This window comes from Amblyraja radiata, chromosome 20 (assembly GCF_010909765.2).
Source record: "Amblyraja radiata isolate CabotCenter1 chromosome 20, sAmbRad1.1.pri, whole genome shotgun sequence".
NCBI lineage: Eukaryota > Metazoa > Chordata > Chondrichthyes > Rajiformes > Rajidae > Amblyraja > Amblyraja radiata.
This window is the reverse complement of record NC_045975.1, coordinates 35,276,802-35,291,981: the sequence shown is the minus strand read 5'-3', so window position 1 is coordinate 35,291,981 and position 15,180 is coordinate 35,276,802. Positions and strand designations below refer to the sequence as shown.

General features: G+C 42.6%; 1 protein-coding gene across 4 annotated transcripts in view; it reads left to right on the top strand.

The window, feature by feature from the left end:
- ehf (ETS homologous factor) overlaps positions 1-9,904 on the top strand; it is a 55,236-nt gene extending 45,332 nt beyond the window's left edge. For all 4 annotated transcript variants that reach the window (XM_033039262.1, XM_033039263.1, XM_033039260.1 and 1 more), the window contains 2 exons: positions 3,829-4,024; positions 8,082-9,904. In XM_033039262.1, coding sequence (XP_032895153.1) covers positions 3,829-4,024; positions 8,082-8,181 — 296 coding nt within the window. In that variant the 3' untranslated portion in view covers positions 8,182-9,904. The remainder of the gene's footprint in view (positions 1-3,828; positions 4,025-8,081) is intronic.
- The last annotated feature ends 5,276 nt before the right edge of the window (positions 9,905-15,180 follow it).

Sequence of the window (15,180 nt, the reverse complement as noted above, 5' to 3'; positions counted from 1 at the left end):
GACCCCCCAACTCTTTTCGTTTATTAAGGTGTGCTATTTGTATTCTATGGGATTTATAATCCCATATAAAATTTGTAATGTCTGAGTCCAATTTTTTGAAAAACTTTTTTGGGAGATATATAGGTATTGATTGAAATAGATATAGGATTTGTGGTAAGAAAATCATTTTTATAGCATTTATTCTGCCTATTAAGGACATCGGAAGTGTTTTTCAGAATTTAATCAAATTATTTAATTTCTTAAGTAAGGGATTATAATTGGCTTTAAACATATCCTGGTAATTTCTAGTAATTTCAATTCCCAAATATTTGGATTTTTCTGTAGCTATTTTAAAGGGGAATTTCCGGAGGTGTGTTGAGTCTTTTGGTTTTATCGACATAATTTCGCTTTTGTTCCAATTTATTCTATATCCTGAGAAGGATCCAAAGTCCTCAATTAAATTTAATATATTTGGTATACTAATTTGTGGTTTTGTGATGTACAGTAGTACATCATCGGCATATAGGGATATTTTGTTATAACCATAAATATCCGGGTGTGTTCTTATTTTTTCAGCGAGGGGTTCAATTACCAAAGCAAATAACAGCGGTGATAATGAACATCCTTGTCTATTCCCCCTTGATAATTCAAATTTCGAGGATAATATATTATTAGTTAGTATTCTAGCCGTAGGTTTGTTATATAATAGTTTTATCCATGCAATGAAGTTCTCTCCCAATTGGAATTTTTGCAATACTTTAATCATATAAGCCCATGCTACTTGATCAAACGCTTTTTCTGCATCCAGTGAGATGATAGATAACTCTTGGTCATGAGATTTATGTGAGTGCATTATGTTAAGCAAACGTCTCAAATTATTGAATGAGTGTCTCTTAGGTATAAATCCTGTTTGATCCTCATTTATTAGTCTACTAACATACCTGCTTAGTCTACTGGCTAGTGTTTTCGCTATTATTTTTTGATCCGTATTTAACAAAGCAATAGCTCTATATGATCCTGGTTCTTCTATATTTTTATCTTTTTTAAGTATTAATATGATCGTTGATTCTGCTAGTGTTACAGGTAAGCTTTGCTCTTTAAAAGCATATGTATACATTTTCTGTAATCGTGGAGTAACTATGTCGTAAAAAGCTTTATAAAATTCATTACTGAATCCGTCTGGTCCTGGTGTTTTTCCATTCTTTAGTGTTTTTATTGTGTCTTCTATCTCCTTAGAAGTAATTTGTGCTCCCAGTTCCTCTTGTTCCCTCAGTTCTAATTGTGGTAGGTTACAATTATCTAGAAATTCTGAAATTTTATTATTGTCTATTAACGTTTTAGATGTGTATAGATTCTGGTAAAATTGAGCAAATCTTTTATTGATATCCTTGGGTAATGTTAATAATTCCCCTCTATCTGATTTAATCTTTAGTATTGATGACTTAAATAGGGCAGGTTATGCAATCTTTCCATCATCACCATTTAACAAGCAGTGAGAAAGCAATAAGTAAAACCAGTTAAACAAGGTCATGCCCAGCTCAAAAATGCTAAATATGAATTTGAAAATCAGGGGAGAAGAAGAATATTGTACTGGGACTCGGTTATAACTTGTTGATATATGGAGCACCTTCATGTGACTTAGATAGTTTTGATACTGGTGCCACAGATATAAATTTAGTGGTGCTAATATTGCTAATTCCACGATGCTGACTCAGAGGTGGGAACAGTGTGTTAAATTGAATTTGCATCATACTTTTCGGCCTAAGGTTTCTTCAAATGATTTTTAAACTAAATACATTCTTTCAAGGTGTAGTCAGCATTGTATTATGGGGAACATGGCACCCTTCTTGAACACAATATCCCACAATGTGTTAACATCCCGAGAAGTCTTTAAACATTTACAGGGGCCAGCCCCTCTCATTGACCGAGCAGTTAAAGTTACATTGTTGATAAGCAACCTTGCCAAATGAGTATATCTCAATGGTTCATTGAGTAGACTCCACTATCCCAGAAAAATGGGTTAAAGAAAATTGATTATTATGTATTAACATACATTTTCACTTTATGGTTCTTATTCTACCACTCCTCACAGATTTGAATTCAAAACACTATATTTTCCCACTGTTCATTCTTTCCTGGATCCCATTACTGGTGCCTTACATAATCGCACCTCGGCAACAGACTGATAAGGACCACCTCTTGCACCACCAGAGACTTGTTTTCTATTTGCGTTTAGTGCTAATGTCGTATTTTTTGCAGTCTTTTTTCAAACTCCATTTTACCGTCTTGCAGGATTTTATGTGTAATTTTAGGTATGATTTATATTTTTGTGTTTTAACCGAGTCTGTGTACCTGTGATGCTGACGCCAACAAGATTTTCATTACACAACCGTACTCATCCATATGACAAGAAACTCAACTCGACGTGACTTGACGTCACTCCTTCCACTCTTTCTATCCCCTATAATCCATTAGCTTTTAAAATCCAAGCTAACTATTGCTATACTTCATTTACAAAAGCCCACTGAAGTGCTTGTGAATTACTCCATACCTGCTCTTAATTCATCCATTTATAATATCGCTCTGACATTCCTCACACATAGCAACTGACTTTAGGAGGTTGGTGCTCTGGAGTTGGAGAGAAATATTCACCTGGTTATGGTTCAGGAGGTTTACAGAGGATAAGAATGAATAGGCACTGAAGGCATGTCTCCGTCGTACAAAGCTACTGGTTAACCACAGCGGGAGGGCTTTATTCAGTGCTTGACATGCACCATAGATTCATCAGATATATACTGGAATGCAAGTATCATATTGACGTTGTTATTTTTAATGGCAATTTGATCGACATTTCACAATGTTAGGTGAAAGCTTTTGTTGAATAAAGAGAAACTAGTTCTGCTGGTTGGAAGAAATGAATTTAGGCATTAAGCGGACTGTTCAGAAACAGGCCCTTCAGCCCACAGTGACCAGTAATACCGCATCCTTTAACTTCCCCCTCCCTGCCACCACTGGCAATTTCCAGTGGCTAATTAACCCAGTAGCCCACACATGAATGAAGGAAACCAGAGCACCTGGAAGAAACCCATGTAGTGACAGGGAGTAAATGTTATCTCCACACAGACAGCACCTGAGGTCTGTATTGAACCTGGGTCCCTAGCGCAGTGTGGCAGAAGCACTAAAACTCAGCTTTACTATACCAGCTGTTCAGTGTTCTAAGCCACTAGGCGGCACAGCAAATAGTGCCACTGCCTCAGCACATCATGGACTTGGGTTCAATCCTGCTGTCAGAGTGGAATCCTGATGATACTAAAAGAGACACAAAATGCTGGAGTAACTCAGTGGGTCAGGCAGGATCTCTGGAGAGAAGGAATGGGGACGTTTCGGATCAAGACCCTTCTTCAGAGTCTGACCTGAAACGTCACCCATTCCGTCTCTCCAGAGATGCTGCCTGGCCCGCTGAGTTACTCCAGCATTTTGTGTCTACCTTCGATTTCAACCAGCATCTGCAGTTCTTTCCTACACGTCCTGATCACACTTCTTCCCTCTCACCCCACACTCAGCCTTTTCTATGCACGTCCCACTGATAGGAAAAACCAACCAACTCACGTACGGCAATTCTCACCTAAACAAGCTGGCCCTCAAAACTGAATGGAAGTTTTCAGTTCTGAAGAATGTCCATGCTAGGTTCTGGTCAGCTGTATCATTGTGGTTGCTGAGTTTTCAGCTGCATTTGCTACATGCTAATAATAACTGTGTTTAAAGAGTTCTCTGATAGTTGCTCAGTGTTGTGGGGAGAGCTGATGTGCAAAGTTCCGCTGAAATCCTCTTTTCCTTCTGCTCGATCAGGTCCCCGGGGAACACACTTGTGGGAGTTTATCCGAGACATCCTCCTGGACTCGGAGAAGAATCCCGGACTGATCAAGTGGGAAGACCGATCGGAAGGGGTTTTTCGCTTCCTCAAGTCTGAGGCTGTGGCGCAGCTCTGGGGCAAGAAGAAAAACAACAGCAGCATGACGTACGAGAAGCTGAGCCGTGCCATGAGGTGGGAGCTCCTGAACTGATACCTGCACTGCTGGTCTCCATCGATCTCAGTGAGAGCCCAATCCCCAAGCCATCCCTCAGCCCAGTTTACCACCTCATCCACCAGTCTAGAAACCATTCACTATACCTAGCAATATCAGTGAAAAGGTCTTTGTCCAGGATTCCTGCTGTTCCTCTCACTCATTAAGTAAGAACCTGTAGGGCGGCACGGCAGTGTAGCGGTAGAGCTACTGCCTTACAGTGCCAGAGACCCAGGTTCAATCCTGGCTACAGGTGCTTGCCTGTACGAAGTTTGTACATTCTCCTCGTGACCTGCCTGGGTTTTCTCCGAGATCTTCGGTTTACTCCCACACTGCAAAGACGTACAGGTTTGTAAGTTAATTGGCTTGGTATAAATGTAAAAAAAACTGTCCCTAGTGTATGTAGAGTAGTGTTAATGTGAGCGGATCGCTAGTCAGTGTGGACGTGGTGGGCCGAAGGGCCTGTTCCCGCGCTGCATCTCTAAACTAGACTAAACTAAATTAAATTAAACTGTCCAGGCTGCAGAGAGAATCAAACCAGGGCCACTTCCTCTTGATGGAGCTGAGATGCATGAGTGGGAAGATCTTATTCAGAGAGCTGTCCCAGTTCAGCTTTCATGTACCCATATGAGATTACCACTGCATTACATTACCTTGCATTGGTTCGACAAATGTTAAACCTTACAGAACCAAAACGAGATCTTTTAAAATTCACTGTTCCCATGTAATGAAACTCCAAATTCTAGTAATCCCTTCATTGTTTGTCAATTGTTTATGGAGCCAAATTTAGAGGAAATGTATAAGAAGATTGATTTCCAAGCATTTATAGGATTAGAATAGTCTGTTAATGGATCTGCCTAACATGATCCAAAATAATTCAAGAATTCTCATCCACTGTGTACATTCTATTGACATTGGACATAATGGCATATATCAATATTTAGAATTGTTGTCTGTTTGTTGTGGGGGTTAGTGTCGGGCGTGTAATGGACATGGTCTGTCCAAGCAAACTGAGTGAGTGAAAATAGACGCAAAATGCTGGAGTAACTCAGCGGGACAGGCAGCGTCTCAGGAGTGAAGGAATGGGCTGACGTTTTGGGTTGAGACCCTCCTTCAGAGAGACTGAAGTAGGGGCTCATTGCTGGTGATGTTGATCTGAGGGAGCACACTGGCATCGATTCATTTAGCTGGGACTGCGTTGGCAGTATTATTTCCAGTACCTTGAGAAGCCTGCGGGAAGTAGTCCAGGACTCAGAAGCATGAATCAATATCAGAGTGTCTTCCCCAGGCATCACCATCACTGAGCCCTTGCTGCATTCAGCTGGAAGACAGAGATGGGGCAGGACAAGTCCTGGTATGTGATGGGGGATACAGGTGAGGGAGGTATGAGTGGCAGATGCATGGAGTCAGTGACAAAGGCTAGAGATATAATGAACACAAAAGGCTGTCAGATAAGGAGAGAAGAGCAGTGAAATGTAAAGCCAGAGGGAGAGATATAGGTGGAAAGGAGGAGAAACTGGGGAGAATAAAAGAGAAACAAGTGACTTGGGGATAGGAGGTGTGTGTATGGTGGGGGAAAGGAGCAGGGTAAGGGGGTGGGGGGTGGATTGTGAGAGAATGGGTGCGCAATGGGGCAGAGGAGCACAGTAAAGAAAGGTGGGATGGTGGGGGGGGGGGGGGGGGGGGTGTTTCTTACAATTGTTGAATTTAAACCAACATTATAGTCATACAACATAGAAAAAAGCCCTTTGGCCCAACTTGCCCTTGCCGACCAACATGCCCCTTCTACACATCCCACCTGCCTGCTTTTGGTCCATATCCCTCTAAACCTATCCTATCCAAGTACTTGTTTAAATGTTTCTTAAACATTGTGATAATACCTGCATTATGTTCCGAGCTCTGTCATGGGAGGAGATTACCAGGGGATTAAAGGACTGAAGAAGCGTTTTGTGTCTAAAAGATTCAAAGATGAATTCAAAGCTTCCTTGCAGAAATGCATCATAGGGTGGCACAGCGGCACAGCTGGTAGAGCTGGTGCCCCACAACGCCAAAGACCTGGGTTCAATCGTGACCTTGGGTGCTATTTGTGTAGAGTTTGTATGATCTCCCTGTGACCACGTCGGTTTCCCCCAGGAGCTCGGTTTCCTCCAAGATCCTCAAAATATGTGGGTTTGTAGGTTAATTGGCCTCTGTAAATTACTCCTGGTGTGCAGGGAGTGGATGCTTAAGTGGGATAGCATAGAACTAATGTGAACGGTTTGACATGATTGACGGACTCGGTGGGCCAAAGGGCTGTTTCCATGCTGTATTTTTCAATTCATCATCTCCACTGACTTCCCGGGGATCCCTGGTCTGCTCAAAGAGGGAGAAGGAGCAATCTGGGATGGGATTGAGAAGTATGATCGGGAGTGCACACAGGTCCTGCAAAGGCAGCAGGAGTGCACCATCTCATACATACTCATCTGCCCGTTATGTCAGCCACCTCCCGCCCCTTCTGTAGCAGAGTATGCAGCCCCCATGTTGGCACCATCAGCCAGCTCAGCTGCTGCAAGACTGGAGTGGTAATGTCACGCCCAATCATGAGGGCGGCCTAGGAAGCAATTCTCAAACCACTGCAATGTAGATGGTGAAGGGACCTACTTTATTAGTTAGACTTCCAGATTCTTTCCCAGCTACCATGGAACAATAGTCCAAGTCAGGAGGGGACCTTGGAGAAGAACGTTCCTGGGAACAGGTTCCATCACCATCTAGATGGAGAAAGTCAAGGGGCACTCATTAAAAAGGTCTTTGATGAACCTGATTTAGATTGACCTTTGGTGAGTGTATGTAACAGATAGGTTCCAATCTTTAGTTTGTTTCCATCTTGGAATTCATCCTGTGAAGAGATATTTAACATGGTCTGAAGAAGGGTCTTGACCCGAAACGTCATATATGCCTCTTCAGAGATGCTGCCTGATCCGCTGAGTTACTCCAGCTTTTTGTGTCTATCTTTGGTTTAAACCAGCATCTGCAGTTCCTTCCTACACATAACATGTTCAATAGGTATATTACACAACATTTTAATTGCTGATTTTCTCCTTGTTTACGTCAACTTTTTTCAGATTACAAATCCCGCTCGATATGTTGAAGCTGAATATGTGTGGGTTTGTTAAATAACATGAACCTGCACTTTACGGAATTGAAAGAGTTTTATGCACTTTACTGAGGTGTGACTCACTAAGGGAGTAAACATTTTCTTGGCGGTAGAAACAAAGAAAGGGCAAGGATGAGTCACTCTCCACAAAACAGAACCTTTGACCTCCCTTTGTAGAAAATAATGTCCTCCAACATTTCAGAGCGTTATGTTGTACAGAATTAAGTTATTGGAGCCAGCCAGTTAATTTGCATCATACTACCAAACTTGTTCAATCTCAATGTTACAAGTTATGTGAAGCAACACAGTGATGCAGCTAGTAGAACTGCCGTCTCACAGCTCCAGTGACCCGGGTTCAATTCTTACCACAGGTGCTGTCCATGTGGAGTTTGCTTGTTTCCCCCGAGGGTTTCCCCTGGATGCTTTGATTTCCTTCATCATCCGAAGGATGTGTGTGTTTGTAGGTAAATTGCTCCCAGCGCACAGAATGGGTGGTGGAATAACAACAATTGTTATTGAGGAGATGGCTCACAATTACACAATGGAGCAGTACTTTGTTTGAGGAAGAATTTGCCTGATTTGAGCCTTCCTACAACATGCTACAGCAATACAGCACCAGAGGCACAGGTTTGATCCCGACTCCTGGTGCTGAATGTATGAGGTTTGTACATTCTCCCCGTGACCACGTGAGATTTCTCCGGGTGCTCTGGTTTCCTCCCACACTCCATAGACATGCAGGTTTGTAGGTTAATTGGCTTTGGTAGAAATTGTAAATTGTCCCTAGTGTGTAGGAGAGTGCTAGTGTATGGGGATCACTGAATGGTGGAGACTCGGTGGGCCTAAGGGCCTGTTTCTGTGTTGTAACTCTAAAATAAACTAAACCGAACTGTACTTTTATTTGCCAGATATTATTACAAGCGCGAGATCTTGGAACGGGTGGACGGCCGGAGACTTGTCTATAAATTCGGAAAGAATGCCCGTGGTTGGAAGGCCTGCGACCAATAGGCGATTTCTTGGAGATGACAATGGGAGTGTTTTGCATCTGGTGAAAGTGACGCCAAGATGGTTGTTATTTATATGTATAGAAAAATGACGAAGCTCCTCATTAATCCTTTCCATTTGTCGATCAGCTGCCTCGTGTTTCCCAGAAATGAGATGGTCGGGGAGTGTGGGCTGGGAAGGGGGATAGAGTTTTCAGGCTCCAGCTGATGACAGCACTGGCAGTGAGTGCTCGCAGGTCTCTGCTCTGCAGGAAGACACCTGCTGGTCAGGTAGGAAGAAGGAGCAGGTAACGCACTTTCCAAAGCAAAAAGCAATGATTTGACCAACAAACACTAAGCAAGAACACCCGTCATCTCGCTTGTTGTTCAACAACTGCATTTAGGCAGCACGACCAACGTGATGAATCAAGCAAAGATTTCACTGGAATGCAATTCTCAACCCAATCTAAAAAGAAAAGGGAGTTAGGAACAGTTTGAACTGTTGGTCAAATGGGTAAATTTAAAGAATCGTCTCAAAGGAGCAAAATGAAGTACACAAAACAGTGTAGAAATTCCAGAGCTTGCAGCGTGGTCAGTCCATATGTGACAAGGGGAATCAGGATACCAACAAAGGGGTAATTGGCAGAGCAGATAAGCTTATTCCATCCCTAACGCAGACTCTGAGGAGAATGGGCAGTGCTTCACATTAGGGAAGCTGATGTGGAGTACTTCTTTCTGCGGGTTAATTACATTACACCAAACACACCTTTGGCAGACTGCTTAAGGCCACTAAAGTGTGTTTGAGCAATGGAGAGATCAGCATGTTAGCATCCCAAGGATTGAACTTTTACACAACCAGCATGTGATAAGATGCATTATTCTGAATCCAACATTTCAAAACAAATGGAAATGGTTAAAGATAGTTTTATTCCGAAGAATTCTTGTAAATTTGTAATTTTTTCTGGCTTTGAACTGTGTGACAATAATGACGTAAAGAGCCATTTAAATGTGGTATACTCTTGTTCATGACCATAGAAATTGTGCCCTGGTTTCCCATGCAAGCAGAAGTAGGCCAACATGGCCCCTCGATTCTGCTCCACCTTCAATGAGATCACAGCTAAACTGATTCAACCCTTGACACCATATTCCCGTCTGTCCTTGGTAACCTATCACCCCTTTTGCTAATCCATTGCATCTATTTTCACCTTATTCAAAGAATCCACTTTTGCATACCAAATCTTCTCAATCTTCTTACGAAGTAGAGGAGTTAATGGGCTTTCTTTATGATTTCATCACTGTGTGGGTCCAGGACAGATCTTCAGAGATATGCATGCCCAGGAACTTGAGGTTATTGACTCTCTCCAGCACCAACTTGCCGATGAAGACAGGTATGTGGTTCCTTGGCTTTCTTCTAAAGTCAACAATCAGCTGCTTGGTTTCACTGACGTTGAGAGTATGGTTGTTCTGGCACCATTCAATCAGACGATCATCTCCCTCCCACGCACTGACTCATCATTACCTGTAATTAGTCTAACAATGTCCACACAATAGAGGTGGTACCATGCCACAATTTGACCAACTATGATCATCATTGAAAGATATGAATCAGCTTCATCACGATCGTATGAAGGATGGAGCAGGTTTAAGGGACCTAATGGCCTACTCCTGTTCCTAATTTGTTTGTTCGCATGGGCAAAGTTTAAAGGGGATGTGCAAGACAAGTTTTTTACACAGACCATGGTGGGTGACTGGAACGAGCTGCCAGGGGTGGTGATGGAGACAGATCTGATAGTGGTATTTAAGAGATTTTTAGATAAGCATGGAATGGAGGGATATGGATTATATGCTAGCAGGGTTGGTCTTGGCATCATATTCAGCACAGACATTGTGGGCTGAAGGGCCTCCTGTGCTGTAGTGTTCTACGTTTATTAAAGCTCAGAGAGGAACTTCTCAGTATTTTCCTTCATTGACATTGGATTAGTTTTGCTCTTCATCATTTTGTATATGAAGGTACAGGTAGATGAAGTCAGCTTTACCTATCCAATATGTTTCAATATTGCTACAAACTCCCAATATTCAAAATTCCTTTCCAGTCACATACATTTTCTGAATTTCAAATACAACCCATTGACATTTATCCTGGTTCTTAGCAAGTATGTTATTCTAAACTATTCCCACCAATTTCTGCCATAAAAATCTTCAGTTTCTGATGATGTAGCTGGTTAAGACTGTAAATATCTGACATTTCCAGTGTATGTCAGAATACGTGTAAAATTCCTTCAGGAGAGGTTTGGGGTCAACTGCTGGAGGTTCCCTGATTGAGCAATGTGTTGAGACATTCTGACAGGAATGATATCTGCTGCTGTCAGTTTCCAATGTGTCTGGGATGTTGGAAATGACCAGTGGACCTGCTATTCTGTAGGATGGGCGAGGCATCCTCCCATTCACCTGCCTAGTTTAGTTTTAGTTTAGTTTAGAAATAGTGTGGAAACAGGCCCATTGGCCCACCGAGTCCGTGCTGACCAGCAATCCCCGCATGCTAACACTATCCTACACAAACCTGGGACAATTTATAATGATACCAAGCCAATTAACCTACAAACCTGTACATCTTTGGAGTGTGGGAGGAAACCGGAGATCCTGGAGAAAACCCACGCATGTCAGGAGGAGAACGTACAAATTCCGTACAGACAGCACATGTAGTCATGATCGAACCCGGGTACCTATGCTGCATTGCTGTGGCATGTTATGGGCAGGCTCAAATCAAGCAGATTCTTCCTCTACTCCATTGAGTCATTGTAGAAATCGCTTCAATAACAATTGTTTTCACAAGAATGATTAAATTCCAATGGTGTAAAAGTCTCTTCCATTTCTCTCAGCTTCTTGTCCCAGGAAAACCATCCCTGATGGAATCATAGTCCCTCGCAAAGGGATGTGATGTGGGTCTACATTCGGCCCCCTTGATATAGAGCAATGGGTTTCAACTACGATGGAGGCAGGCTCCCAGTCTTCGCTGAGTTAGCCAGTTGTCAAGGGTACTAACCTGGCTCCCTACCTGTCGCCAGGCCTCCAGCTACTGTCACTGCTGAAGGAATCCGGCTGCAGAATGGGTGCGTGCCTCTGGTCCCTGGCAGCAAATGCCACTGCTGCCTTGACACAGAGTGGCCACTGGTAATAGGTTGCACTGTGGTCACACAAGACACGTACAAATCTACATGTGGACTTTGCTGATTTAACAATGCTAGACGAAAGGCTCTGGTAAGGTGACAGTACAATGTGAGTCTGGATCAGCCTTCAACAATTTATTCTCTTCTGAGCAGGTTGGGAACTATTACTGTCAACATATTGAATGTACAGGCCTTTTTTTTAAAATGCGTTTTTGGAAGTTTTTTGCATTTTTTAGAAGCGTTTTATTAATGTGTATTAAATTTATTGTGAAAATATAGTCTGACTTGGCAAATCAGAGGCTCATGGATTGGATTGAAGGCAGTGCTAAGTGCCGTGCTGTGCAGCTTGCAAGTTATGGAATTTTGATTAAAACGATAGTAGCTAAATTTCAAAAGACTTTTCCAAGCTCTCTTTGATTTGCTTGTTGGGAAACACAGGAGTTACCCGAGGTTTAAAGTGCAATACAGTGTTGTTTCCACAGGAACTACTGACGACTGCAACTAATACCCGGCTACACCACAATTTGCAAGCTGCAGGTGCAGTAAGATCAATTTGAATATGGATGATGTTACATTAATATTCCAGAGCCACAATACCTGGCCGAGTAACTATTCCGATGCAATTTTTAATAAATACATTTGTGATAAATTCACTCTGGCTTCTGTACATGGTCTGTACAGTGTCCCTTCAGCACCGTCTGTCTATGGGCCAGGGGTCCCTCACCACTGAGGCTCTGTGGGTCTGTGTTCCCTCAGCACTGTTCCTCTGTGGGCTGGGGTTCCCTCAGCACTGGCCCTACGTGGGTCGGGTTTCCTTCAGCACTGTTTGCACAGGAACTACTGACGGCTGCAACTAACACCCGGCTACACCACAATTTGCAAGCTGCGGGTGCAGGAAGACCGATTGCATACAGATAATGTTACATTAATATTCCAAAGCCACAATACTTGGCTGAGCAACTATTTTGTTGCAATGTTTAATAAATACATTTGTAATAAATTGAATCTGACTTCCTCTACTCAGTTGACAGTCCGTACACGGATTGAGTTTTCCCTTAGCACTGACCCTCTGTGGGCCAGGGTTGTCTCAACACTATCCCTCTGTGGGGCGGGTTCCCAGATTGGCCAAGGGTTGGAAGATAGGATTAATACGAATGGGTGCACATTGGTTGGCATGGATGTGATGAACTGAATGGCTTACCTCTATGACAATCAAATGGGGAAACTGGTGAACGTGGTGTATTTAGAATCTCAGGCCTTCAATTAGGAGTCATATAAGAGATTATTAAATTAAATTTGCACGCGTATATCACAGTAATATATTGATTTGGACTGAGGATTGATTGATAGAGATAAAACCAAGAATAGTGATATAAAGTTTAAGAAAGAACTGCAGATGCTGGAAAAATCGAAGGTAGACAAAAATGCTGGAGAAACTCAGAGGCTGAGGCAGCATCTATGGAACGAAGGAATAGGCGACATTTCGGGTCAAGACCCTTCTTCAGACTGATGTGGGGGGGGGGGTGGGAAAAAGAAAGGAAGAGGCGGAGACTGAAGGCTGTGGGAGAGTTGGGAAGGGGAGGGGAAGGAGGGAGAAAGCAAGGACTACCTGAAATTGGAGGTCAATGTTCATACCGCTGGGATGTAAACTACCCAAGCAAAATATGAGGTGCTGCTCCTCCAATTTGTGGTGGGAGTCACTCTGGCCATGGAGGAGACCCAGGACAGAAAGGTCGGATTTGGAATGGGAGGGGGAGTTGAAGTGCTGAGCTACCGGGAGATCAGGTTAGTTATTGCAACCTGAGCAGAGGTGTTGGGCGAAGCGATCGCCAAGCCTACGCTTGGTCTCACCGATGTAGAGCAGTTGACAACTGGAACAGCAGATGTAATAGATGAGGTTGGAGAAGGTGCAGGTGAACCTCTGCCTCACCTGGAAAGACTGTTTAGGTCCTTGGATGGAGCCGAGGGGGGAGGTAAAGCGACAAGTGTACCATTTCCTGCAGTTGCAAGGGAAAGTACCAGGTGGTTTGGATGGGAAGGGAAAAGTAGTGTTATAAAGGTCATATTTAAGTGTAGGAAGGAAATGCAGATGCTGGTGTAAACTGAATGTAGACACAAAATGCTGGAGTAACTCAGCGGGACAGGCAGCATCTCTGGAGAGAAGGAATGGGTGACGTTTTGGGTTGAGATGTTGGCAACCTGAAGTGTGCGCATGTGCGGGGCCTCGGGTCGGCGAGGCCTGCGGAATCAGTGATATTTTCCAGACGCTTTGAAGTTATGTATTACAGAAATGAGTTGCTTATAGCTTAAATAAAGTTGAAGTAAATTACGAGTAGCCTCATTTGCCTCACAACACAACCAGTGGGATGATGTTGAACTCCCAGCTGTTTACAATCTATGCCAATGGTTTGGATAATGAGATTAAGTGTATCAGTGTCTGCTGATGATACCAAACCAGATATTATAATGTGGACTTTGAGGAGGACTAAATGAAATTAAGGCAAATGGAATTTAATGTGGAAAAAATAAAAACAAATGCAGAATATTTTTAAAAGGCAGAGATTGATAAGTACTGGTGCTCAGAGGGACCTAGGTCATATATACATAAATCACTCAAACTTAGCTTGCAGGTTTGGCAAGCAATTAGGAAAACAAATGCCTTTATAAAGAGAATTTGAATACAACTGCAGAGATCAATTATATAGAGCAGTTAGAGTGCATTGGAATACAGTGTACAGATCTTCCTAGCTAATTATATAACGAGTAATCAGACTTCTGAAATAGTGAGGCAAGAAAAACGAGGAACACTAAACATGGTCATTTCAATAAAATGTTAAGATAGGTCTCAGTTAATGTAGTAACTTATTTATGATTCCCTGTTGTGCCAAATAGCAGTGAAACTCAATCAAGTTTGAAAAAACAGTTCAGAATTTACTGCTTGAGTGCCGATCGATGTCTCATTGTCATAGAGCTGTGCAGCACAGAAACAGGCCCTTCAGCCCACTTTGTCCATGCTGACCAGTTTGACTGGTCCCATTTTGCCTGCATTTGTGCCATAGCACTCTGATTCCTTTGTATCCATATATCTATCCAAATGTCTTTTAAAAGTTATAATCTGCAGCTTCCTCTGGCAGCTCTTTTCAGATATTGACTACCCACTGAGTCAAAAATCAAGACCAAACTTGAATTCATACAGCAGCCTTCACAATATTCCAAACCCTCTTCACAGCCATTTAGAGTCATAGAGTTGTACAGCAAAGAATCAGGTCCTTTGGCCCAACTTATCCAGGCCAATCAAAATGTCCCATCTAAGCTAGTCCCATTTGCCCTCATTTGTCCCATACACTTAAACCTTTCCTATCCATGTACCTGTCTAAATGATTTCCAAACATAGTTATTGTACCTGCCTCAATTACTTCCTCCTGCTCTGTGCCATACACATACCACACTTTATGTAGAAAAGTTGTCCCTAAGGTTCCTACTAAATCCTTCTCCCCTCACCTTAAAACTATGCCTTCTAGTTCTTGATTCCCCTTCCCAGTGAAAAAAAGATTGTATTCACAGTATCTATGTCCCTCGTGATTTTATATACCACTATAAGATCACCAAGGAATAAAGTCGTAGCCTGTTCAAAATCTCCCTACAGTTAGGCCCTCAAGTCTGGACAATATATTTTTAATCTTCTCTGCGCTCTTTTCAGAGTAATAATATATTTCCTGTGGCAGGAGGACCAAAGCTGAACACACTATTCCAAGTACGGCCTCACCATGCCTTGTACAACTGTAACATAACGTCCCAATTTCTATACTCAATGCCCTGACTGATGAAGGCCAGCATACCAAAAGCCTTCTTCACAA